The sequence below is a fragment of the Rattus norvegicus genome, chromosome 5 (assembly GCF_021556685.1).
Source record: "Rattus norvegicus strain SHRSP/BbbUtx chromosome 5, alternate assembly SHRSP_T2T, whole genome shotgun sequence".
Lineage (NCBI taxonomy): Eukaryota > Metazoa > Chordata > Mammalia > Rodentia > Muridae > Rattus > Rattus norvegicus.
The window spans coordinates 128,625,376-128,652,689 of NC_141538.1; the positions used below are offsets into that span (position 1 = coordinate 128,625,376).

The 27,314-nt window shown below is 50.5% G+C and overlaps 1 protein-coding gene across 2 annotated transcripts in view; it reads left to right on the top strand.

Moving 5' to 3' along the window:
• Slc1a7 (solute carrier family 1 member 7) overlaps nt 1-27,314 on the top strand; it is a 44,337-nt gene that overhangs the window by 7,495 nt on the left and 9,528 nt on the right. For both annotated transcript variants that reach the window (NM_001108973.1, XM_087550201.1), the window contains 3 exon segments: nt 1,397-1,476; nt 17,031-17,246; nt 26,304-26,346. In NM_001108973.1, the coding sequence (NP_001102443.1) occupies nt 1,397-1,476; nt 17,031-17,246; nt 26,304-26,346 (339 nt within the window).

Consider the following 27,314-nt stretch of genomic DNA (forward strand, 5'->3'; position numbering starts at 1 on the left):
TCCCCCCTCCCCTCTGGAGTAAGGATCCCAATCAACAGAAACAGAAAACCTGAAGTTAAGCCTTAGGAACAGCTTGTGTTAGTGTTAGTGTGGCTATGTTAGAATTTCAGACAAACCACAAGTTGTTTTGTAGAACATGCAAAGGGCAGAATTTTGTTATCTGGATGGCACGTTTAACTGTCCTTCAGTTACACTGCTCCTCTTGATGGGTTCCGTTCCTGTGGACTCCCATTTGGAAGCAGCTAGTGGCCGGGGCTGCTAGGAGCTAAGCCTAGGGCCTGGCAGCCATGATGAGCTAGGCTTAGGACTCACCCTCAATAGATCAATTAAAGAAGTAAGTGATCGTATAAGCAATGAAGGTTTATTCCATGTGGCTACATCAGGAAGAGGACCAGAGAGGCCACTGACCTCTGGAGCCATCTTCACAGTCCTGGCATGAAGGTTTAAGAATAGAGGACAAGAGGTACCCTCAGCTGAGTGGTTCTGGCTGTATTCCCACCACCATCAACCCGTCATTGTCTTGGCTCCCCTTTCTTCCGAAAGGGGGCCTGATCCTCATCAGAACTGTATGAAATCTGTCCGTGGGAGACAAGTTCTCTTTCTGGTTGGCACCAGACTTCATCCCTTTACTCCCAGCGTGAGGCTCCTGAGGAGATTCCTACTCCTTGGGGTGTATGTCTCAATGGTATGATAGCCAAAGGGCAAGGCACTTGTGTCAAATATATTTTTGGAATATCTTCCTTTCTACCTGGATGGCTATTACCAAGGTTATGGTGCCTATGAAAGGCTGAAGGTGAGTGCTTTACATGGAGTGGTACGTCTGCCTCCAGACCTGGCATTTCTCAGGGGTAAAGCTAGCGGAGCAAATCTTACTGGATTGTAAGAAAGCTGTGGCTTACTGGCCAATCTCCTCATTAACTAGATTGGAACCGTTTCTGGTATAGGAACCTTGTTTAGTCTGTTTTGGGGACCCCAGTGTGGTGATGCCTGGCTAATGTGGGTTGTAGAGACCGCATGTATCTGGCTCTCCTACCCCTTACTGATTGTGAAGCAGATCTTACTCCCTGGATGGGTGGATGATTGGTACTGATGGGGAAAGATTCGCCAGGTGTGATGCTGAAGTGCTCCCTCACTCAAGGCGTAAGTGATCATGCACAGTCGCTCAATGAGCCTCCCAATGACTCTATGAAGTATTATCCTCCTCTTGGTGATAAGGAAGCTCAGACTGGCTGTGAGGGAGGGGCTCATCAAGATCTGGGTTGTTTAGCTCCAAGCCATTCTCGTCCGCCTGGCTCCAGACAGGATGCAGCAGACAGCAGCGTGTTAAAGACGGCAAGGAAGCAAGCGATTTGAACTCCGCACCGCCAGCTCTGACCCAGCCCCTGCTCTGTTTCAGGAGATTAGCTACTTCCAGTTCCCTGGAGAACTCTTGATGAGGATGCTGAAGATGCTGATCCTACCACTGGTGGTCTCCAGGTGAGAGGGGGTGGGAGGGGCACGGGGCTCTGCCCCAGAGCCAGCCTCTATGGCTGTCTGCTGTGGAAGAGCTGGCCTTCTTGTGAGGTGGAGACAGTTCTCCCAGCCAGGGCACCAATCAGCTACTTCAACCCCCACCCTCCAGAACCCTTCCTGACTCCTTGACCCACACCAATGATTGCCTCCTTTTATGCAAGCTTTCAGTCATTCGTGAGCTTGAAGCCTGTTAAAGTCAACAGTGACCTCCACATTGCTAAGTCCAAGGGAGATTCTGTCCCTGGTGTGTGTGATCTCTTCATGTGAGTCAAAATGGTCAATTACTCATCCTTCTGGAATCCTCTCCTGATGCCCTCCCCTCCACTGGCTTCTGCCTGCTCTCAGTTCCTTCTTTCCTCCCCATGTCTTGTCTTCTGCTAGGCCTCTGGTTATTGCTATGCACTGGGCCTTTCCCCACCTCATGTTGTGCGTGTTCTCCTGGTCCTATGTAGCTTGTCATCATAGTGACAACACCCAGGAAGATCAACTTGAGGAAGGAAAGGTCTTTCCCTCATCCTCTGAGAGGTTTTGGTCCATGGTCACTGCGCTCATGGTGAGGCAGAGCATCGTGGTGGGGAGGGTGTGTGGGATAGAACTGCTTAGCCCGTGGCACCTGAAAAGAAAAGAGAAGGGGGAGAGGCTGTTGTTCTAATACATCCTCCAGAGCACACACCGGTGACTTGTCCCAGGATCCTGATAAGTTCAGAACCCATCAGTGAATGAGCTCAGAGCCCCATGATCTATTCACTTCCCCAAGACCCCACGTCTGAACACTGCTGCACTGGGACCAGACCTTCAACACATGAGATAGGGACGGGGTGTGTATTTCAAATAAAACCTATAACTACTCAGCACCCCCAAGAACAGAGCACCCCATCTCTCCTGTGAGTCCCACAAGCTAATAACAGCCTGCCTCATGTCTCTGGATGGCTCACAGAATCTGAACTTCGGTGTCATCGCCTAGAGATTTTGCCCAGTGCTGGGCTTTCCTCCACTCTGCTGTAAATGGCCGCTACAGCTGCCCTGTCCTCTGGCTCCTTCCTTGCCCGATGCCAGGCTGTCAGCAAGTTGAGCCAACTGTCTCCTAGGCAGAACCCCCCTCCACATAGGCCCAGAGCTCTCTTCCTCATCTGAAACCACAGGCACCTTGCTGGTCTCCGTACCTCAGCTCTTGTTCCATGGCCGTCTATCCACTCAGAGGCCAGAACGGTCTCAGGAAAGCAGATTGGGCCAAGCCTTACCTCATCTCTTAACCTCACATTGCTAATCCACTGGACCACTGGTCCCTGATCAGACCAGACTCTTCCCCGGCTTGGACCTCCACACATGCTCTCCCTTCAGCCTGGAGCCTTCGTACCCTTTACTCCTTCTCTGTTGTATCTCAGTGACTTACAGTTGCCTCCTTAGAAAGGCACCCTCCACAGGAGCCCTCCCCACCGTTCTGCTCCGCCCTGCCCCAAGACACTTACTGTTCTTTAATCGTCCCACCATGCCCACTCTTTGCCTTGTCCATTTATCTTCCCAAGGACTGTCATCTCAGAGTGCTCGCCTAACGAGCCAGCGGCTGTGTCACATCAGCTCTCCTGAGCCTGTCTGCCAGGTACTCAGCCCTGCGATGGGTACTGTAGACCCAGAACTTAGTCCTTGAACTTAAGCTGCTCACAGGCTGGAGACAACACCAGCCAGGGAAACACAGTTCCCCAGAGCTGTGGAAGTGAGACAGGCTCCCTTCCGGGTGGCTTTGTGTCCCTTTACTCTGCTTCTGTTGTTCTTGCCCCTTGGGCAGGGAATCAGAGCCAACATGGACTTGGTAGTCACATTGAAGCTTCACCCTGGCTTTGTCACTTAGCTCAAGAAAATCCTGTTTGGAAATCTGAGGCCTTACACCTAGTCTTGCCCCATTGTCATCGGTGTGAGCTAAAGCGCTCTTCCCTGGCCTGTGCTCCCAGTGACAGCCTCCCAGCTCCTTACTCTCTCCACTAGACCAGGACACTCCTCCTGCTGGGACTGGAATGCTGTCTTAAGCTGAGTAAAGCTGTGTTCGTGCTTCCTCTGTTTATTATTGTTAGGGCAGGTGCAGGACAGTCGGGCCATTGAGAAAAGGACCTGCTTTAGTGGTTCCTAGCAATGGAGAATGAAACCTTTGTGGGAGAAAATGATGTATTACTTTTCTCCTCCTCCTCCTCCTCCTCCTCTTCCTCCTCCTCCTCCTCTTCCTCCTCTTCCTCCTCTTCCTCCTCTTCCTCCTCTTCCTCCTCCTCTTCCTCCTCTTCTTCCTCTTCCTCCTCTTCCTCCTCTTCCTCCTCTTCCTCCTCTTCCTCCTCCTCTTCCTCCTCTTCTTCCTCTTCCTCCTCCTCCTTCTTGTTTTCCTGGTCTGGAACTCAAACCCAGGATCCCATAAAGGCTAAACAAGTTGTTACTACTGAGCCATATTCACACCCCTGAATGATGAGCCCCAAGCATCTCATTGCTGAGCCCTCCCTCTTTAATTCATAAACAGGTCCAGAGTCTGTCCTCCATCCAACCCTGAGCAGCCAGCCCTGGGCCGGTGTCCCTGCCCTGGGGCACTGCTCTGGTAAGGGTCCCACATGGGTTGTTTCCAGGCACAGCAAGCCAGAAGCACTGTTCTACTCAGATGCCAGGCCTCAGCAGGACTGACTCCACCAGAACTAACAAGAGACTCAAAGCAGGGTGAGGTTTCAAAGCCTCTTAAAAACCTGATGGTCCAGCTGGAGAGCTGAAGAGCATGGCTTGAGGGCTCCTGCACCTCCATGCCAGGGGCTCCTGATGGTGCCCCAGGAGTTGGTAGCTTTCTGTAGCATCTGCCTCTGGGAAGCAGAGGACACTGACAGCACCAGTGAGATGCCATGTCTTACCGTTGGCTCCTGCTCCATCTCTAGGACAACCTGCCTCCTGGAATCCTCCTGGCCGTCTAATCATTCTAAGCACACCACCTGTCCTTCCGTGTGTCTTCCCACCTGCACTCCAGCTCACTCTCCTGTCTGTGCAAACCTCCTGCCTCCTTAGTTGTCGGTAGCTATGGGCAACAACTTGTGTCTTCCTCCTGTCATATTTGTAACCCTGGCTGTGTCAGAACCACCAGGTCAGTGAATTTTCAGTCACATCTGACATGCCTGTACCGGGACCTGGGTTCCTTTCTAAAGCCCAGTGGTGACAACAGGCAAGTGAGCATTCCTCCCTGGAATAGCCACTTATCCCAGCAAGGAGTGAGTGATTCAGTTAGCAGCGCTCTTCCATTAAAAGGTTGAACACCGGGTCCTGGGGGCACTGGGCGTGTCTCCCCTGCCTTCATACTGACTTGTATCTGGCATTCTCTGATGCAAGAGACTTGAGAGGAGCATGGCCATGACAGTGAGGGCTGTAGAGGGCCCTACCATCTGGGAGGGGACAGAGCCAGGAGGAAAGTGAGGTGAGGCCACTGGAGCTTGGCTGCCATCCATCTCTCTCAGTCATTCTTCCACAGTTTTTTAACTCACGAGCCCCCTTTGTCCAGGCCAACTTTAGCCCAGGTGAATGCAGCCTGCACTTAGCTATCTGTGGCTGTGAAAATCACAGTGAGGGAGGAAGGGGTGAGTGAATATGGAATCCCACACAGGGTTCCAGGAAAAAACGGGACCTTTGAGATCACCCTCTAGATGTGTATGCCCCACTTCTTAAGAGTTATTTATTTATTTGGCAGGGGGTGAAGCATGTGTTGATGAGAATGCAGGGAGGTTGGAGGACATTGCAGGAGTCAGTTGTCTCCTTCCAACATGCAGCCTTCAGAAAAAGAACTCAGGTTACCGGTTTGGGCAGCTCCCACCTTTAGAACCTGAGCTATCTCACCAGCCCTTAGCTGGGCATGAGTGCCTCAGTAACACCTGCAGGATGGGAAGATCACCCTGCTCACAGGGCTGCTATGAGAAGGCATATGACTCGGCACAGCCCGGTGCATGATGGGTGGCAGACTTGTTCCTAATTTATTAATGCATCTCAAAGACGTTTTGTGAACTCTCTACCTGTTTCTGCTGTCAGGGGTCATAACATACATGCCACCTCCCCTGGGAAGTCCTCATGACAGAGACATTGATACAGCCATTCATACGGCTCTGGCCCTCCCAAGTGGCACAGCCATATCTTTCTGGTCTTACCATGATTTAGTCATGACACTCTGAGCTACTTCTCCTCATGCTTCATAAATTCTCAGAGCCACTGCCTCTTGTTTTCCTCTGCTTTCTCAATCCCACAACCCATCAACTCTCACCCAGTTCCCCATTGTCACGGACACCCCTTGCTTTAAGTCAGTAGGTCACAAAGAGAGCAACTTCCCAGGAACCTGGGAGGACATGTTAGGGTCTTCAGTCTCCTTTGTTATATTCAAAGTTCAAACCTGGTTAGGTTCCTCATCTTGGTATCTTGGTGTCCCATGGGGTCCCAGTGTAGGGTCTGGAGGCTCCCCCATGGAAGAATCCTCCTTTAAGCTCTTCTCAGGCCCTAGGTAGAAGTTCCTGAGGGTCTGAGGGCCCAACTTCCAGCTTCTGTTGCTTTTGTGTTTGGTGGTTCTTTGCTTGCTCTGTGTGTGTGTGTGTGTGTGTGTGTGTGTGTGTGTGTGTGTGTGTGTGTGTGCTTGGTGTTATTTCTTTGAGACATGATATCTATAGTTCAGGCTGGCCTCAAAATTAATATGTAACCAAGGGTGACTTTGAACTTCTGCTACATTTGCTTCCTATGTACTGAAATTATAGACCTTTCCCACCACACCAAATGCTAGAGATAAAACCCAGGACTTTCTGGGCCTCATTGGCAACTTAGGGAAGTTCAGTTGGGCTTGGATGCACTTTATTTACTGTCTGGAACCCTCAGTTCAAGTGAAACCCAGTATCTTACTCTTGAGCCCTCTATCCCAGAGGCCAAAGTCAGCTTCTTTCACTTGATGGAAGCTTCCAAGTAGCTCAAAAGGTGTCTTAGTTCGAGTTTTCTTGCTGCGAAGAGACACCATGAACAAGACAACTCTTATAAAAGACAACATTATATTAGAGCTGGCTTACAGGTTCAGAAGTTAGCCCATTATTATCATGCCTGGTAGCAAGGCAGCATCCAGGCAGGCATGGTGCTGGAGGAGCTGAGAGTTCTACATCTTGATCCAACTACCTCCAGGAGAGACTATCTCTTCTGCACTGGACTGAGTTTCAAAGCCCACCCTCACAGTGATACACTTCCTCCAAAAAGGCCGCATGTCCTGATGATGCCCCTTCCCATGGGCCAAGCATATTCAAACCACCACAGAGGGGTTATGTGGCTGGCCAGCCATTAGCCATGGGTTTCTTGGTCCTGCATCGTGTCTCCAAGGAGCCTGGGAAGACATACATCCCTGCTCTGACCAAAGAGATGTTGTGGCCTCTTCCTAAGTCAAACCCAAGCATTCACTCTTCCTTTTAATTCAGTCTCCTCAGCAAACCCTGAGATTCACACCCTGGAGGTTGAGCCTCAGTTTCTCCTTTCCTTCCCAGGTCTCCCTGAGGGCCTTTCCTGCCATCTGGCTTTGTGGGCTCTCTGGTGTACACTGCCACTAACTTCAATGACAAGGACAAGGGTTTTTTTGAAGAGGGCCCTTGAGCCTCTATTGCAAGCTGATTCACCTTTCCACAAGTCTACAGATCTTTCATCAAACCACAGAGGACCCCTTCCCCTGGGCGGCAATCCCCTCCTCACCTCATACCTGCCAATGAGAGATTTTTTTCCCAAAGTGGAAGTGGCCACAAGAAGACTCTTGTTTCTGTCACTGAGTGTTAGTGCCTCATTCAAAATTGAAAAACTCCTGTGTCACATGACAGTGACGGTCTGGTGGGCAGAATCTGCTAAAGCATTATCCTTCACTTATGTCAGGCCCTCCCTCAGGGATGCTGCTTAGGTAGGCAGCAAGTGGTTTGCCATTCTGAGCAGCCCTGCAATTCTACCTGTCCTTTGGTTCCTTTCGAGTATGCTCCTAGACCTAGAAAGCATCCTCCTCACCTTATCCCAGCAGGGTCCTCACTGTGTGTATCCCTTCCGTTTTATGTTCATAGTCCAACAGAAAAAAGAAAAAACCACCCACAGCTTTCTGTTCCTTTAAGTTCTTCAAGGATACCTTCCTGGTTCTTCCACGAAAACAAATCTGCCTCCTGCTTGTTTTGGTTTTCATTCAACAAAATGTCCTAAGAGTTTCCACCCTGCACCAGTGCCTTGGGGCTCTTGTTACACCTTCCACTGGGGGCTACAGCCGAGCCCTTACTTTTCCCGTTCCTGCAATGCTCCTGGGCACACCACTGGGGCTTTTTGTTTTGTTTTTGCACCTAGGACTCTGTAAATAACTTAATCTCAAATTGTGCTGTTTACAGCATTCTTGGCTTCTGCCATAAAATAGAAAGAGAACAAGTGCAAGTTTACAAGGCAGGCCTACCAGGTGCTGAGTGTGCATGAGTGCTTGTGGGTGTGTTTGCATTTGTGTGTGTGTGCATGTGTGTGTTTTGTGTGTGTGTGTGTGTCTGTGTGTGTGTGTGTCTGTGTCTATGTGTGTGTGTGTCTGTGTGTGTGCATGAGTGCATGTTGTGTGTGTGTGTGTGTGTGTGTGTGTGTGTGTGTGTGTGTGTCCCACTGTGGCTCCACCAGGGTTAACCTTGGGATGTCAACTGTGTCTCGCTTTCACACATCTGCAGACAAGAACAACACAAAAACTGGGGGTGGTTAGCCCAACATCTGGATCCAGCCAGAGCCTCCAATTCTCCCTTGTTTTATTTTTTCCTCAAATGCTCCTCCCCCACTTCTCCAGTTTCCCAAACCAGGCGTCATTCAAGGAGACTGAAGCCATATGTTTGTGGTTCACTGAGGCTGAACACGGCGGGGTGTTTTGTTAGCTCTGCCTCACAGAGAAGTCATGTGTGTGTGTGTGTGTGTGTGTGTGTGTGTGTGCAGCAAGTGTGCGATACAATCATATGCCCACATAAGTATTGTTTTCCTTCCTGTTTCTTGTAAGAATTTCAATGGAAATTTCTTAGAATCAGGAAATCATGTTGGTCAAAAATTCTCCCCACCCGCTCTCCCCCTGCCGAGGCACTCTTATTTGGCAGACTACTCCACACACCCACGTTCTGACTCCTTGGAGATGGGCTTGGGCCAAGCAGTCTTGAAGTCTGGTTTGGGAGCCAGTATTCAGAGCAGTTCTCCAAGCTCTGTGAGACAGGCTGCACGCTGGAGGTGGCCACAGACTGAATGTCAAACCTGGTATTGCCTGCACCTCTGGATTCAACCCTGAAGTCGGGTAGCCTTTCTGAACAAGGCTCTGCAACTCCTTCAGTGGGACCCGGGAGCCTTTCTTGGCCCTCTTGCCTCATCCGCTGAGACCCTTGCTGATCAAAAGAAGAAACACAGCCCAGCTAGGGACTATGGTAGGGCAAACCTTCAGCCTAGGGACTCAGAAAGTCCCCCATCCATCCTCTCTTCTTCCTGTTTACCTTCCTAGGATCCACTGGGTAGCCACTTCTGAGAAGATGGGTCCCTCATGGGTTACCAATTACTTTGGATCTCTATCAGCCACAGTGGTGACCCAGAGGTCTGTTGTTACACTGCAGGTCTTGAACCTAAATAAGGTTCGCGATGACCACAAGCCTCTCATTCATTTCCAGGACCCCAAGTACTCAGAGCAAGCACCCAGCATAGTTGGTGTGATAACATGTGTACAACGAAGGGGAGATCAGTGATTTTCAAAGAGTTCTTACCATCCTCTGTGAAGACTCACTACCCAGGAGATCTCCAGTCAGACAGCTCCATTCTAGGCTTTGGGACAGACACCATCAGCCCCCCAGGAGAAGGAGTGTTAGGAGACACGCCCCCACATGCACAGGCCTTCCCGTCCCTCAGGAGTGCTCTTTCTCAGCTCAGCCTGGCTACTCTTTCATGGGTAGCCTGGCTGGTGTGTTTAGAAAGTCATTGCTCATGGTGGAGACTGTACCCTCCAATACCTGGCCTTCTGTACCATGAGAGAAAGGCAGCTCCACAGGATCCCACCTAGGAATCAGAGAGGAGTGGTCTGGATGGTGCAAAGGGCTCCTGTATCTATAAGAGATCCTTTCCTCTGGAGATAGATTTTTATCCTGGCTCCAGGAAAAGTACTTCCTAATAAACAGAACCAGCCTGTGGTCCCATGGTAGCTGCTGACCCATGTGGTGTTAAGTGGAGGCTCAAGGGGGTTTCTGCACTTTGGAGGGATTCCTGGGACCAGATGGCCTGTATTTCGTATTTTAGTGAACTGGCTTCAAGACGTCCTGCCTCTAGTCTTAGAGCGAACTGCCTGTGGGATGAGGGGTGTGGCGGAGCCATCTGGGAAGTGAAACTAGGCGCTAACGTGGCACTTGCTGTCAGAGACTGTGCCTGTGTCTACTGGAGTGGGGGTTAGAAAGGCTGATAAGAGACTCTCTTTCTCACGGCCCAGACCCCTTCATACACACACCTCCCTGCCTGTGGGATTGTCTTCTTATAGCCTGAGAGCTCAGCTAAGGTCAAAGCCAAGAACTCACTCAGTCAAGGACTCGGTCAGGTCTGCTGGTAGCAGGAGTCCTGCTGGACATTGTAGGGCGGGATGGCACCACTGGAAGTTACCTCAGGCACTGAGTGAGGTTCCCATAGCTGCCTAACACAGTAGCAGAGTCCGCTGTCCTCCAGGAAACCCTAGATGCTTCCCCTAGAGCCATTATCTCTCTTACTGCCATCTGCTGACTGAGGGGCCCTGTCCCTTTCCCAATGGAATTCAACCCAGTCGGCAGGTCTGTGGTAGCCTTGAGCCCTCTGGCTAATGGCCCCAAGTCCCTGGTGACTCATCAAGTTATTCAGCAAACCACCAGAGTCCCCTTCCCACGAACACCACAAACACCACAAACAGCACAAACACCAAGCAGCAGTCCTCCCCCACATCCCCCAGCACTTGCCTGCGTTCAATTTTATCCCTTCAGCCTGCTGGGGTCCTTCATCTAGCACATGGGCTGTTCCTTCCAGTTTGTTGTCCTCTACAAACTGGGTCCACATGACGTTGGTGGCCTTGGCTAAGCCACTGATAAATTGAGTAGGAAGGGGAAGCCTAAAAGCAGGTCTTGAAGACCCTGTATACTGTCTGCGATTCAACTCCATCTGGTTGCTGATACCCCATCTGTTCCCTGAGTCCTAGCACCAAGTGCTTCAATGCCCAAACACAGTGCCAGGAAACTCCCCCTCATCCTGCCCAGGGGACCAGTTAGCTCAAGGGACCAGTTCAAAGGAACCCTCTGCTCAAAGTCACCAGAACCCCAAACTGTCCTTACAGTCTGATCTAGAGCAACTCCCATCAACAAACTGACACTCAGGGCTAGCCAGGCCCTGGGTTCTGGGAACCTAGACACAGGCCAAGACTAAGGCCTACCCTTGGAGGGATCCAGAAAGCCTACTGCATGCTACATAGTTTAGGCTGGCCTCAAATTCTCTGTCTCCTGCCTTAGCCCCAAGTGCAAGGATTAGAGACCTAGTCCATTTCCCTCAGCTCAAATTCCTCCACTGCCATCCTGTGCTAGACTCCAGGCAGACATGCTGTCTAAGATGACCTTGGTACAGTGGAGATGAGACAGGGAGAGGACAGAGAGGCTCACCAGGAGGAAGAGTCTGCAAAAGGAGATTCCTGGAGCCCAAGGTGAGCAGGACAGCTGGAGTAAGGATGAGGAAGGCCAGCCCAAAGTGGTTTTATACTGTTCGAGGGCTCACACAAGAACAAAGGTACTCGATACCTAAGGTTAGGCTCTCTGCGGAGAGGTGCATGAGCAGGGCCTCGAGAGGATCTCCTCCAATCCTGTCCACCATCGTGTTTCTCCACCAGTTATCTGGTCCACATTGGGGTTCAAAGTGTCAACCTGGATGTTGATGTGGTGCACAGGCAACCTTCGCCTTCCCCTTCCCCGGGAGCCTGACGGTCATGACCTCCCTTCCCCCACCTCTGCAGATTGAGACAGGCTTGGAGTCAGGCCAGCTCCCCACCATCTCTGTAAGCTAATGTCTCTAATCACCTCAATCTCTTGATCCCCAATCCCTGGGCACTCAGTAGTGAACCAGATGGTTTGAGAGGGAGCTGTAGGCTTCTGGCCTCCCATCCTCCCTGGGGCTCCTTCCTGGGGCCTTTTCCTGACCTTAGGCATTCCTAGGAGCACCTACCTAAACCTGGAGCAGGTCAGACAATGAGGCTTTTGTTCCTCCCCTAAGTCACGAGGAGTATTTGAGGTCATGTCTATGGGCCCTACTATTGTGTCTGTAAGCCTTGCTCCGCAGCTGGTCAACTTCACTGTACTTGGTTACTCCCTCAGACGGCAGGCTCACCATCAACAACCTACAGGCTGTAGCTATGGACAAGGCAGAACTCTGAGAGCTGAACTGAGAAGGGATTGCATGGGTTGGATCACATGACAGTCATTATATTCCCTAAACTAGGCCTTAGACAATGGGGGAGAAGGGTCTCCTGGTCCAGTCGTCATTCTAGAACTTACTTCCTGAGCAGGCTGGCCAGGCATCTTGCACCCTGGGCTCCATTGTCCTTATGTCAACTCAGAGCCTTCTCACTATGATAGCCACTAGCCTATCAAGCACTTGATATACAGCTAGTATGTGTATATTGATTTGTTAATTAATTTTAATTAAAATGTAAGGCCTGAGCAGCATAAAAAATTTCATATTGATTATGCATGGTAATAGGTTGTATATAGCAGGTTAAAGTATTATTAAATCAATTTTATATTTCCTTTTACTTTTTTTTTTTTTGAGACAGGGTCTCATATTGTGGTCTGGGCTGTCTTGGCCTTTTTGAATTTTGTGAAATTAAGAGGCAAGGGGCATAGGCCTATAACTCCAGCACTTGGGAGGTCGAGCGAAGAGATTCCAAAGACCTTGGGGCCAGCCCCTAAAAAACAGTCAACTATTAGCAAATCTAAATGAGGAGGAGGAGTGGGTACCCCGACATCGGGATTCCTCGAGGTGCCGCTGACTCACAAGGCTATGAAGATGAACCGTGGAAGGAGTGATGAGCACATCTTTGGGGAACTGACAACTCTGGTAAGCCACAGCTTCTGTGGCTGCCAGGCAGAATGTCTGGGCTGTGTCTCCTATCACACAAGACATGCTCCATTCCGGTGTAGGAGAGAAAATGGAGATATAGAAAAAACAACACAGTAACGAGCCTACTCCCTCCACTCAAGGAAAACCGACACTCACTTCAGCCACAGGTACACAGGCATCTGTGCAGCCTAACACTCCCGAGTACCAGTGAGCCCTAGCTCATCAGTTCTCAGATGAAACACTTTCGCTGAGTGTGGGCCTCAACCTGTGTGTCTTGGCTCCTGTGGAGGACAACCAACTCTTTATTCACAGTACGCCCCACAACAGTGGCGAAATTACAGTTACAAAGTAGCAATGAAATAATGTTGCAGTTGGGCGTCAACACAGCATGAAGGACTGCATTAAAGGCTCACAGCTTTAGGAAGGTTGAGAACCACTGTTCTACACTCAGCTCTTAAGCTCACCAGCAGGAGGAACGCCAAAGACCAGCTAGTAGAAACTCCCACCCCATTCCTGTGTCCACCAGTTTCGGGAGTGGTGCTGGTCTCTGTGCTCTCCTGGCACTTTCTTCCCAGTCTTGTTGGCCACTGCTGTGGCCTGCAGTCTCCTTGGGCACTGCTAGCACCAGCCTGGGGAGCTGCCTGCTCTCTTGGCTATTGTCAACAGTTCCTGTCCCCTGCCTCACCTCAGCTCACCAGTCCCATTGGTTGAGTGGTAAGTGAGCTAGGGTGGGGTGGGCTCTGAGCAGGGTTGCACATCCTTTCAGACAATGGTGCTCCCTGGGGTTGAGCCAGAGTCCTCAGATTGCGACTGCATTTGCATTTCCTCCCTCCCAGCCCCAACAGCCAGGTGTCCATGGTGGTTCCTCAGGAAATCCAGTTCTCATCACACTCTGCACACAATCCTTCAAGCTGTAAATCTGGGCTGCGAGTCAGAGAGGAGTCTGTTTCCCAGGAGGCTCTGGGGTTCCCTGTTGACATTAGGCCTGTCTTCCCAGGGACAGGTCTGTCCGTTTTGGGGACTGCCTAGCACAGTGGTGCACAGACGTCTTTGCAGCCATTCTTGGCTATTTTGTGGATTCTTCTTTCTTCCACCCTTCTCTGTCCCCTTTTCTTCCACCCTTACAACTCCTAACACTAGATAGAAGAGAAAAAATAGAGAGAAAAGGAAAGAAATCCCTGAATAAAGTCAGGGGTCAGAAAGGGGTGACATTATAATTAGACAACTTCCTGATGATTGGGGAGTCCAGTTTCTTGGGGCCAGTTTGATCTTTGCTGTCAGGATATCTAATTATTTCTTCTTCTTCTTCTTCTTCTTCTTCTTCTTCTTCTTCTTCTTCTTCTTCTTCTTCTTCTTCTTCTTCTCCTCCTCCTCCTCCTCCTCCTCCTCCTCCTCCTCCTCCTCTTCCTCCTCCTCTTCTTCCTCCTCCTCTTCTTCCTCCCCCTTTCCCTTTCCCTCCCCCTCCCCCTCCTCCTTTCCCTCCCCCTCCTTCTTCTTATATCTTTCCATGTGACTATTTAACAAACGGAGACCAACAGTGAGCAATAGACAAACAACCACTAACCACCTATCGGGGCTCTAGCACTTAAATATCCTCTGAAAAGTTCCCAGAATTCCAAATGTCACACAATTGTAGAAACTCACTGCTGCTGGTAAAACCACACCCCTGCTAGAGCACAAGGAAAATCATGGTCAGCTGCTGTGGACAATCTGACACAGCCTCATATACCACACCTGGGATTTAAACAAAATCATACTCTTAAATATTTGTTTTGTTTTGATTTTTTAAGAAACTAAAAATCCAAAATTGTCACTACACATCTTTTTATCTGAAGACCAAAGTTTAGCTTCTGCCCATTTCAGTGGCTTCAGGGAACGCATAAGTCACCCTGGAACACCGCCTGCCTCAAACCTTGGGAATCTTTCATTCTGTCCTCTCCCATCCCAGGCAGACATTGTTAGACATGCTATCTGGGAAGCAGTGGCCTGCTCCCTCTCTTCTGCACCCCAGGGTGCCTCCCAGTCCCTCTTGACTCCACATTCAAGACCACTACAGTCTGGTTTTGTCCTATAACTGCACCTTACCCTGCACCTGAGCTCTGACTTCACTGAGCAGCACAGTGTCCCCACACTTTAAAGTCCCATGTCTCCTGCTACCCACTCCTGTTGGCCCCATCTCCAAATCTTAGAAGAATCAACTCCAATCCTGCTGTCTCCAGGAAGCCCTCCCTAATACTTCAGCTAGAGCTCTCTCCCCTAAGAGAAACTGCCTTTGCCACTTTCCTCATTATACTGATTTGTCCAACTTCTGTAGTACTTGTGTCCCCCTGTGTCTTGGTGCGCTTGTCTGTCGCTTGCCCTGTGTCCTGCCAGAATAACCACTTCCTGAGGTCTGTGACAGGATCCAGACACAAACTCAGACAAGCCTAGAGCTGGCCCGAGTTCTGGTCTAGCAGGGCACTAATGTGGGTGAATTAGGGCACCTCTCTCAGGGACTGGCTTCCCTATGGCCTACAGCAGGTGGGCCTGACCACAGGGTTCTGCTGAGAGAGGGAAGAAGTAATCTTTCTTGGATAATGGTCCCAGCAGCCTCTGGTCTGCAATCCCATTACTGGCCTTTGGGATTTGTGTCTGAGACCAACCCTAAGCCCGTCACTAGCATATGGTCCCAGTGGAAGAGGAGAATAAAGATTTGTACTTTCCTCCCTCCTTCCTTCTCTCCCATCCTCCCTCCATTAGTTCTACTACCTTCTGTGGAACCATGATGCTGTGGGCTTGCCCTGGGCTGGTTCATGCACTTTGTTCAGACTCCAGCCTACTCTCAGGGGCACCTGTTGTCAAAATTATTTAATCCTGACCCAGGGTTACTACCCTACCTTTGACCATTTAAAACACACACAACCTTTATATTTACAACAAGCCTTAAATAGCACAGAGCTGGGCAGATACTTAACCTTCTGTGTCATTAGAATCTATTTTTCTGTCAGTAACCCTGAGTTATTATTTATTCTTACTATGTTTTATCTGGGCTGCTCTTAACTCCAATTGGCCAGTCCTTGGGGCCATGTTTTCTTGACTCCCAGCCCATAGTGGCTTCTCCTTCTTCCTCCTGTACCTTTTTCTCCTCATGGCTCTCTTCTGACCCCTAGCTTGTGAGACTTATATCCACCTATGTCTCTTTTGTCCAGCGACTGCCTGTTGGCATCTATATTTACCAATCAGAAATAGCTTGGGGGCAGGGTCCCATGAGTCTATTGAGTCTACTCCAGATAGACTCCAAGTCTTGGGAGCCTGCGCTTAGCACTCCAATAGATACCAAGATCAAACCTCAGGAGGCACCCTAAGAGGTAACAACCTGAAGAACCGGAGTGGGACAGAAGAAAGCGCAGAGGAGGCCAGATGGACTATGGGAGGAGGCATCTTTACCCTTGATCTAATGGGAGGGCCAGTCCATGCCCAGGGCTAAGCAGAGCTGCCCGGTCTGAGGGATGGGCACTGGCTGCTGGGAGGTATCAGGGCTGGCATTAGGGAGAACATGAGGAACAGGAGGATTATCTGCTCTTGTTTACATGATTAAAACCAGACAAATACTTCCTTTATCTGGAAGAACGAAAGGGCTTTGGAGGAAAATCCTTTTGGCAGCAAAACAAAGCCCAGGCGTTTCCTTAATTAATCTCTAATTCCTCCCCCAACAGCCGAGCTGCCCTCAGCACTGGCCGGCAAGGTGATGGGTGGGCTAAGGTTCACTTCTGTGTTCTCATGTGGGGAGGGCGATCTTGGATCCCTAGAGGGAAGAAAGTCGAATCTGTCAGAGGTCATGTGGTCAGTTGGCAGGTGAGGTTACTGCCTCTGCCTCACTCTAGTTTCTTGGGTAAGCCTGTAGTCCTATCAGCCGGTGCTGGGCACCGGGGACCCACAGAAAAGTCAGATGTGTCCCTTCCACGTGCATTCAATCTTAGGATGGCGTTAGGCAGGTAAACATGGTGTGACAACCAGGGTCATGAGAGAAGAGGCTTGCAGGCTGAGAGAGCCCCAGAACAGATGCCTAACATTGGTGGCGTCCTCACTGTAGAATTACCACAGCCTGGTCCTGTCTGATAGTCAGGTGAGCACGGGGAGCTTCTGGGAGGAACCATGAAGAGGGGACAGTCTATGTACTGATCCAGAAGTGTGATGCTCTGGGCTGGAGACCCAGGTTTCAGAGAGAGAGAGAGAGAGAGAGAGAGAGAGAGAGAGAGAGAGAGAGAGAGAGAGAGAGAGAGAGAGAGAGAGAGATTAGGAGCTTCAGGACTGGAGTACCCAGGGGAGACTTTCTGGAGCACATGAGGGCACATGTGTCGAGGAAGCCACAATAACACAACAGAGTTCCTGGCCAAGGTTTCGTGCCTCTCGCAAACCTGACCCACCTTGCTTTCCAGCTTGATGTCTGGCCTTGCCTCCCTGGATGCCAAGACCTCCAGCCGCTTGGGCATCCTCACCGTGGCATATTACCTGTGGACCACCTTTCTGGCTGTCGTCGTGGGCATCATCATGGTCTCCATCATCCACCCTGGTGGTGCAGCACAGAAGGAGACCACCGAACAGAGTGGAAAGCCAGTCATGAGCTCAGCCGATGCCCTCCTGGACCTTGTCCGGTAAATCCCCAGGCCTGGTACAGGTCCCCTGTGTGGCCTCCATAGAATGTGGGGGCTCAGGTCTGCTCTAGAGTATGTATGGTGAACCCAGTGACCGTCTGGTACACTGATGTCAGTGGTGAACATCTCTGTCCCCAGCCCCTGAACCGCCTGCCTGCTGAGCTCTACCATCTCCATGGGACTGGGGACAGGTGAGGAAGAGCAGGCTGAGGAGGGCTGTGAGCTGACTGGTCCCACAGCTGCTGAGGCAGCCTTCGAGGCAGGAGGCTGGTAGTTATGGGTCTCACCCTTTCTCTTTCGGTCCCTTTGCCCTAGATGAGAAAACAAGACTCAAAGAGTGGGTGTCTCTCCCAGCTTACCCAGCAGGGAGACTAGCCACTCTGGCTCCATGGACCTGTGCTCTGCTCCATACAAAAGTGCGACAGACCTTGCCATAGAGCATGGCCCCCACAGGCCCGTCAATCACTCCTCTGCCCCTTTGCCAGTGCCAGCTGGCCCAGGCCTAGCCCAGGCGGCTCCACCTGCCCATTTATAGAAGAGTCACTCTCTTGGGATGAAGGCTACGAATGCGGGCCCACTTCTAAAGGCCACAGATTTGGTTTATTTCTGCAGCTGTAGTGATCCACCCCGGGGTCTTGTGCATGCTGGACAAATGCTAGCCATTGAGCATGTTCCTGGCCCAGAACATAACTCTCAAACACAGGGTTGACATGGAATACCACGGAAGGCCCCTTCTGACTGCTGGAGAGTCCACGGACCAGAATAGAGCAGGATAGGAGAGGCAGACAGAAATGATTGGGGTGGTGCAGGGTGGAGGCCATGGGTCGGGACTGGGAAGCCTGGAAGGACCAGCAGGAACATCGTCGGAATGAGGAGGATGAGAGCAAGGGTTGATGAGGCAGGTGCTGCTGGCTATGGCGACATCAGTTTCTGGCTTTAGCATCTGAGTGGATAGCAGGTGGTGAGCAAGGTGAGAAGCTTTAGGAGCAGGCGGATACCTGCCACAGGAGAATCTGAATCTCTCAGGTGATTTTGAAATTAATGATAAGGCAGCTGGCCCCGAGGATGGAGGGCCTAGCCAGGATCTAGCCTGGATGGCCTCTGTGTACACACCACACTGGGAATGGCTGCATCTTGGGGATTTGTCGCTGTGAAGAGATGTCATGACCACAGCGACCTTTATTAAGGAAACCATTTAGTTGGGGTTGGCTTATAGCTTAGTCTAGCAAATGTTTAGTCCATTATCATCATGGTGGGAAGTATGGTGGCACGCAGGCAGACGTGGTGCTGCAGAAGGGGCTGAGGGTTCTGCAACTGGATCTGCAGTCAGCAGGAAGAGAGTGAACCACTGGGCCTGGCTTGAGCTTCTGAAACCTCAACGCCTGCCCCCAGTGACATATTCCTCCAATTAGGCTACACCTACTCCCACAGGGCCACATGACCAGTGGGCTCAACTGGCTGACTTGCTCCATGGTCTCCTCCCAGACTCCTTATCTTCTAATCCATTTAAAATGTAAATCCAGGTCTGTCTAATTCCAAAACCCCAGATTCACCGATTTGACACCAACCCTGTCCTCTCCTTGTGGATCTGAAGGGTTTGAGAAGCTGCAGTGGAAGTTTCTGGCTTGCCCTGCCCACTCCACTCTGATGGGAGAGTGGGCAAGAGCAGTTCATCACGTGTGAACTGCTGCAAGCATTCCCTGGTTATATTTCACCTAGTACTTTGTGGGTCCTAACCATCCTAGCATTGGGCTCTCCTAAAATAATCCCTGTTTTCTCTGGTCACTTATAACACTCTCTTCAGGCAAGATCTCTGCTCAGTCCCTAAATTTGGGCTACTCTCTTGGTCAGCGGAGTCCATTCTTTAAGGGACACAGCTGACCCGTGGAAAGTATATTTATTCTTGCCAGAAGTGCAAGCTTTTCCCATGGTCTTTGGGTATGAGTCAGGAACAAATCTCTACATTCTTCAAGCCCTAGGACACATACCACGGCCTCTGAGTGGTTCTCCTGGCTCAAAGTTAGAAAGAAGCATTCTTTCCTCCTCCTGGGAACCGATGCCCAACACTCAGCATCCCGTCCTCCTGTGTATCAGTCAGTTACAGCTGCGTAACAAACTGATAAACGTGAATGACCAGCTGGGGTTGGAATCGGCTGGAAGGGTCTGCACTTAGGGTGCAGGAGGCAGGAGGTCTGGGTAACAGCAGAGCCCGGGACGGTTTGACTGAGACAGTTCAGCGGGATGCATGTGGTTTTCTCATAGTGGCAGCATTTCTCATTGTGAGAAGACACTGGCCTGGACATTTTCTAACCACAAAGGTGGAAAAGATGAAGCCTGAGGCTTTTGCCCATCAGGTGCTATGACATCCTATACCACGGCTTTGAATGTCCCTAGACACCAGTGCTCTCCAATTTTGGTTCAACCTGGAACCCTGGAGTGTGAACTCCTGGCCCCAGCACACACTGTCTATGATATCTCCAAGCTAACATGTCTGAAGAAAAGATCTCAGCCATATCCATCTTCCTCCACACCGCCCAATCTCCCACACGCAGCATCTCACTTCTGAATTCAAAACCAGACGGCAGACCACCCCCATCCAGTGCATGCTTGCCTCAACAGCACCTCCCACCGGAGTGTCCAGTGGGCTCTCGTGCTCCAGTCTGATGTACGGTCAACACAGCAGCTCAGTGGGCCATCCCTTCAGTGCCCATGGCTCGCCCACAAGCCATCCACTTGGTCTCCAAGGTTTGCTTGAGAGGTGTCCCCTCTGCCTCACACAGCTTCACTCCGGTCCTCTAAGCTCCCGCCACTCTTCCCCTGAGCCTAACCACACCAGCTCAGCCGTTCTTGCCATGCCATGTGTATCCTGGCTTCATGCTGTCCCTGCCCCCCCCCCCCCCCCCCCGCGCCCGCATGGCCGTTGATGGTGAGTGACCGTGCCTATTCTTCACTGCGCTGATGTCCCTGCTTGAGGCCATCTTCCTGCTTTTATGTTTGTGGGAATGAGTTTTTCTGCCAGCCCCTCTCACGACCTGACACTGCTACACCTCCAGAATTCTTTATTTTTTCTGTAACCTCCCGACACCCGGCACTTCGCACGCATGCTCAGAGCAGGCACTTCGCACGCATGCTTGTTGTGCTGACAGTGCTGTTGAGGCCTAAGTCTCTGGAGATGCCTCTGCCATTCCGGAACAGCATGTGCCAAGCGTGGAGCAGGGGCCCAGAGGACTTGGTCCTTGGCAACTCTGCAGGCTGCGTCTGGAGCAGACAGGGGCTGGAGGAAAACGGGTGTAGTAGAGACCAAGGCAAGAGGAATTTTGGGAGGCCTCCTTCTAAGAGCTGTTATTTCTAGGATTATGCTCCTGTGATCCATCATTTCTCAGACCCTGTGATTCAAAACAGCTTTTTTACAGGGTGGGAAGAGCGGCTCATCCGTGGGGAGCCCCGCCCTCCCCCCTTGCCTGCTTAGGGTTGCCAGGCTCTGGGTCCCATACATGTATCAGAGTCAAATGTTCCAGTGTTGGTCTGCGCTTGGTGGCTTTTCACATGGTGACATCAATTCTTCTGCTTCAGTGCTCCACAGAGCTGGGGGGTTGGGTATCATTGATGCCACATCTTTGTGGAAGGGTAGGGTTTTGGGGAGGGTCACGTGCTTCCTGTGTGACAAATCACCACCAGAGAAATCTGACATCTTGCCTCTCTTTTTCTGACAATCAGAGCCACTGTGACCTTGGGTAGATGAATGTCCTTCCAAGGTCCCTTCAACTCTGTAGTTGCATATGCAAGACCCACAGCCAGCAAGAGGCTGGGGCGGGGGTGGGGCTGGGGTGGGGGTGGGGCATGAGCAAAAACTCCTGGGGAAACACAAAAGAGCTCAGCCTCAAGCAGTGTGAAAGTCAGTCTAGGGGGCCTCAAAAGTTAGAGCTCTTCGAGGCTCTGGGAGGAAATGAGGGGCCCGGAGCAGGTGTCTGCTAAGTGCTGGTGACTGAACAAGAACGTGTATGACCATGACAGAGAGATCCTGGGGACACAAGTGACACTGTGAACCATCAGAAAGACAAGAGGCTGGTCATACAGGGAAACTAGGCCCTAGGGCGCACCACTAGGAGAGCAAAGCTGCATCTCGTATCTCAAAGATGATTCCAGATCAATACAGACCACATCCCTGGCTGACCTGCCAAGCCATTCACTCATTTCCCAGGGCTCCAAGTCAGAACCCTGACGTTGGCTCCCAGCGCGGCCTCAGAGAGTCTAAGCAGAACACTAATCAGAGCTGACTGCTGTTTTTTCCACCTTATTAAAACACCACAGAGATTAAGTAATAACTTGGCTCCATTCGCAACTCCCCGTTAGCATCCCAGAGGCTGGATGGGTCTCTCAGGAGCTGTACTTGTAAACGAGCAGTCCTCACCTTTGAGCCTTGGTGGGGGGGCAGGGACATTTGGGCCCATCTCAGTGAGAAAGTACCAACAGCAGATATTGAGGGTAGCCTCAGCAGGGAGCCAGGCTAGGCCCTGGGAATTGCAGGTATGACGGGTTATGTCCCCACTTACATTCTGTCTATGCGTTATGTAGCTGCTACTAGGGCACAGGACTAATGGGATAAAGAAGGAGTCTCCCTGAAAGAGTTCAGAACCAAAAGAAAACGAGTATTTTCAAATTAATAATCAAAAGTATGGTGGTAGCAGTAGTTCTTATTCTTCTTCCTCTCCTCCTCCTCCCTTCCCCTCCTCTTCCTCTGCTCCTTCTCCTCTTCCTCTCCCTCCTCCTCCTCCTCCTCTTCCTCTTTCTCCCCCTTGCCTCCTCCTCTTCTTGCTCAAATTTTCTCTAACCCTGGCTGTCCTGCAATTCACTCTGTAGACCAGGACGGCCTCGAACTCACAGAGATCCACCTGCCTCTGGCTCCCTAATGCTGGGATTAAAAGTGACCACTTCCACTGCACAGCAAAAGGTCCTAACTGAGTCTGCCATCGAGCTTGTCAGTGACTAAGATGCATCTGTGCTGCAGCTAAGAACTTCAATGGAGGCTTCGGTGAGAGAGAAGGCTTTTTCTCAGAAGTGTGCATTCCTTGTCACCAGGATCTCAGGCTTGGCCTGTGTGCTTGGTTGCTTAACCCCTGGATCTCATCGGCAGTATGTCTTATGGTCCAAAAAGACTGCTCGAGCTCTGGTTATTTTATCTGTGTTCCAAAAAGAGTCCAGAAAGTTGGAGAAAAGGACACAAGGCTCTAGACTAAAGCCATTCTTCAGGGATGGAGTTCAGTGATTCCTCTCATGCCTCTGAGACTGTCCTATTCATGACACGAGAGGATGGGAATCAGGGTTTGGGGATGAGGCCCTATGGGTCTCTTACCCTAACAGGCCTTCATAAGGAGGAAAGCACACTGGTGGCAATGTCATGGCCCGCCTTATAAAGTGACCTCATGCTAAAGGAAGTCCCGAAGGAATGAACACTTGGTTTTTTAGTTTGGCCCAGGCTAAGGAGTCTTTTCTTAAGGTCATTAGCTAACCACCTCGTAAGTCCCTGGAAACTTCTGAGGCTCGTGACAGATTTTCACACCCTTTGGCAATCAGTGGAATCTGAAGGCAGACATTAGCTTCCAACTCAAGGAAAGAAGCTATCCAGCTCCCGACCTGGGCTTCTCCCCACCCCCAAGCCCCCATGACAAAACTGAGCCTCTGGGGGGGGGGTGGGTGACAGTGGTCACAGAAGACTCCCCACCAGCCTCTCTCTTGCTCCTCACCCTCCTCCTCTGGCCAGATGTGTCCATGGAACCCAAATCTTAGCAGGCCTCTTCTGGCCCCAGCCGCTGGGGAGGAGGCTTTGGAAATTAGGCACACACACGTCCACGTGCGTGGCTTCACTCATGTGTGAACTGAATCTTGAAGGTGGATTCTTGCCAGAGCAAGTGACGAGAGGACGAGCCAGGCAGACAGCAGTAAGGATGTTACTCACACCATTCCGGGAAACACAGACTCCAGATCTGGGGGTGCTAGCATCCCTGGTATGAAACTGTCCTTGAGGGGCCTGAAGAGCAGGATGGGAGTGTCTTTGCTCAGGGAAAGGTCTGCAGGGGTCTCCTGAAGGCGTTCATCTCCCTCACTTCCTCAGCGTGTAGACTGACGTTTTACAAAACATTTAAGGAAGCATTTTTTTTCTTTTTTTTTTTTTTTTTTTTTCGGAGCTGGGGACCGAACCCAGGGCCTTGCGCTTCCTAGGCAAGCGCTCTACCACTGAGCTAAATCCCCAGCCCCTTAAGGAAGCATTTTTGTATCTTCTTTTGGGACGTGACTTTTTCTATTGGAGTGTTACTGTTTTGTGACCCATTTGTTTAATATTGTCAGAGTGCCTACTATGTGTCGGGCTCTCTTCCAGGGACAGAGCAGGGAAAGAGCCAGCGCCTCTGCCCTCTAGGGATTTGAGATTCCTGTGAGAGGAGACAGCTGGTGAAGATGGAAAAAAGCAGGATTTGTTAAAAAAAAAATCTCTGCAGATTCAGGATGATAACTTTGTCACTGAGTTGCTCCAGTTTGCCTACTGTCTGTTTTATAATTCCATTTGCATTATACCTTAGAAAGCATCTGGTTTTCCCCCAAGATCTTCATTTTGGTATACATTTAGGTTTTTAGGGGGTAGCAAAGAAAAGAAATGCTACGCACCATTACCAGTGACCCAGATGTTAGCATCAGATATAACCTCAGGACCTTTTAATCTAAGAAGTGGGAACTGGGCCACCTTGAACTAAGCCACGGACCTCGTCTGTTTGGTCTTTGGAGGCAGGGACTCAGCTAACCCAGGCTGGTTGAACTCATCAGGTAGCTGAAGATGATGCGAACTCCTGATCCTGCCTCCACCTCTCCAGAGCTGAGCCTGCAGGCGCGTCCACCATTCCTCTGTCTTTCAGATGCCACTCGCTTGCCTATAGATGTCCTCTTGTGTTCTGGAATCCAAGCTAGGATGTCACAGGGCACTGAGGACTTTCTTCTTTTCTATGAGTTAAAATCCATTGATTTGCTTTATTCTTAGCAAATCCTTTTGTATGTGTTCAGGGAGTGATAAAATAGTAATGGTTGGTCAGCTATTCAGTTTGAATGGTGAGTCTTTAATTCCTCGCTGGCTTGTGAAACAGCTTTCCCAAATATGGAGTACTTGGGTCAGGCACAGTAGCACACGCTTGTAATCTAGGCGCCTGGGAGGATGGTAGGTTTGAGAGCAGCCTATGTTATCTGGTGAGACCCTGATGATAGATAGATAGAAAGATAGATAGATAGATAGATAGATAGATAGATAGATAGATAGATAGATAGATAGGAAGATAGATAACAGATGGATGGATGGATGGATGGATGAATGGATGGATGGATGGATATCCCATCAGATAAAGCTGTTTGCCATATAAACCTGACAACACAAGTATGGTCCCCAGAACCCACATAAAAATGAAAAAGGAGAACTGACTTCTACAGGTTGTTCTCTGACCTACACACATGCCATGTCACTCACCTGCACACACAATACACATTAATGATGATGATGAGGAGGAGGAGGAGGAGGAGGAGGAAGAGGAGAAGGAAGAAGAGGAGGAGAAGTCGTCAAAATGACAACAGAATGGAATGCTAGCCATTGGCAGCTCTGCCCTGGGCTCCAGGCCTATGCAGTGGGAGCCATATTGATGGCTGTGTGCATAGTACATTGCATTGACAACAGTTATACTTGTCTAGCATATTTTTATCTCTGGCAGGACAAGAGCTCCTCCACCTTCAGCCTTAAAATAAATACTAATGCGGCACAGACAGCCCTCCATTGGCATGAGTTTTATGTCCATGGAGTCAACCAACTGCGGTCAAAAACTTCTAGGAAGGTCACTGCATGTGCACTAAATGTGCTGGGTTTCTTGTCTTGCAACACCACAGCTCCTCCTGTCACACGCCGAGGCTGCAGGAACTGCACAGTGTTCAGAGATGATTGAAAGCCAGGCGGGATGCCCATTGTGGGGGCTGTGCGCAGTCCTTGCAGTGTAGGCTAATTCCTAACACAGCACCCCCAAATTGGGGGATTCAGAGGGGTCCCGGAGCCAATCTCTGACGAGATAACTGTAATGGTTCATTTGTGTATTGGGTCCTGAGCTGGACCCCCTCACACATAGGATATCAAAGATGGAGGGGAAGCCAGGTGTGGTAGCACCCACCCTCCTCTTCCTCCTCCTCCTCTTCTTCCTCTTCTTCCTCCTCCTCCTCCTCCTCCTCCTCTTCCTTCTCCTCCTCTTCCTCCTCTTTTTCCTTTTGGTTTTTTAAGACAGGAGTTTCTCTACTTAGCCCTGGCTGTCCTGGACCAGGGGATTTAGCTCAGCGGTAGAGCGCTTGCCTAGTGAGCGCAAGGCCCTGGGTTCAGTCCCCAGCTCCGAAAAAAAGAAAAAAAAAAAAAAAGATCACTGGCCTTGAACTCAGAGAGTCTCCTGCCTCTGACTTCTGAGCTCTGGAATTAAAGGTGTTTGCCACCACCACCTGTCAATGGCACACATCTTTAGGCTCAGCACTTGGGAGGCAAAGCTGTGTAGGTCAGCCTGGTCTATATAGTGAGATACAGGGCAACCAAGTCTATTTAGTGAGACTCTGTCTCAAAACCCAACCAAACAGAAGGATGCAGAGAGAACATGGAGACTTGCCTTTAAGAGACGTTTATCTCTAGGAAGATAAACATCTAGGATTGGCAAGGTAACCCTCACATAGAAAGACCATGGGTCTGCCTAGGAATCTGACAGACATGGCTAGGGGAAATGTGCTGGCTTGCCTGGCAGTTAAGCAGTCAGGGACGTGTGTGTGCCATGCCAGTCGTGGGGTGGGGGAGGGTATGCAGTAGGCGAGGCTTGGGCCTGGAAAGACACCATGTTTGATTAGAACATTCTAAGTATCAGTGGGAACCAATGGCATGCAGAGGGTGCACCTGGGTGGGCTCATGGAAGGGTCCACTGCCCACTACCAATGATGACCCCACCTCCAAAGACCTCCTCTCCTGGCACTGAAATTCCTTAGCGTCTGCCTCTCTCCTCTTCCCAGGAACATGTTTCCAGCCAACCTGGTAGAAGCCACATTCAAACAGGTGAGCAGAGCCGGGCCGTGGAGGGGAGGGACGGGAGATCAGGAAAGGCAGGGCTGTCTGAGCATGGTTGTAACACAGGCTGGCAGTCTCCCTGTCTCCTACAGGCAGATGCCCCGGAAGCAGGGGTCGGGGGAAGGGACATGGGTAGGATCCACATCTTAGCACCTCCCACTGTCACACCCCTGTGCTGGGTTCCAGTTGCTCATAAAGAAACTTCGTGGGGCAGAAGAAAGCCATGACTGAGCACCTGGCTCAGACCATGGGTGTTCACACTCACCTTCCCATCATCCTTAGTGTCCACACTAAGGTAAGAACAGGCCATTTCCTGGATGAGAAAACTGAGGCTCAGAAGTAGATCATTGCTCAAGACTATACTAGTAGTCAAGGACAAGAGAGTGGGTGAATTCAGGCCAGGCTCGCTTCTAAACCTGCTTTCTCTCTAAAAAAAAAAACAAGCCCTCCATAAGAATAATAATAACATTGACTGGGAGAACGGTCATTGGGAATTAGGAAAACATTAAAGTACATCAAGCAGGCCCTGCAGAATGTGACTCAATTGGTAGTGTTTGCCTAGCGTGCAATGCCCTGCCTTACACAAACAAAGTTTGATACAGTATCTGTAATCCCAGAACCCGGGATGTCGGGGCAGCCTGGACACTATGAGACTCTGTGTAAAAAAATAAAATAAACTTCAAGAAAAGAAATACAAACCCTGCTCTCAGTTCAAGCAGGAAAATCATCTCTCAGTCCAGGGCCTAGAAGCAGCAGAAGAAATTGCTTCTCTGGATCAAAGTCTTACAGGGAAAGTAGGATCCTTGGGCACACAAGGCTTGCCTTGCTTCCCCTACCACACCCTCACCATGCATGAGCACCCCCTCCTCCCCAGGCATCAAACTCTAAAGTTATAACACTCAGGGTGAGGCCAGGTCCTTCCAACCTTACCCTCCTCCCTCTCTGTGCCATGCAAG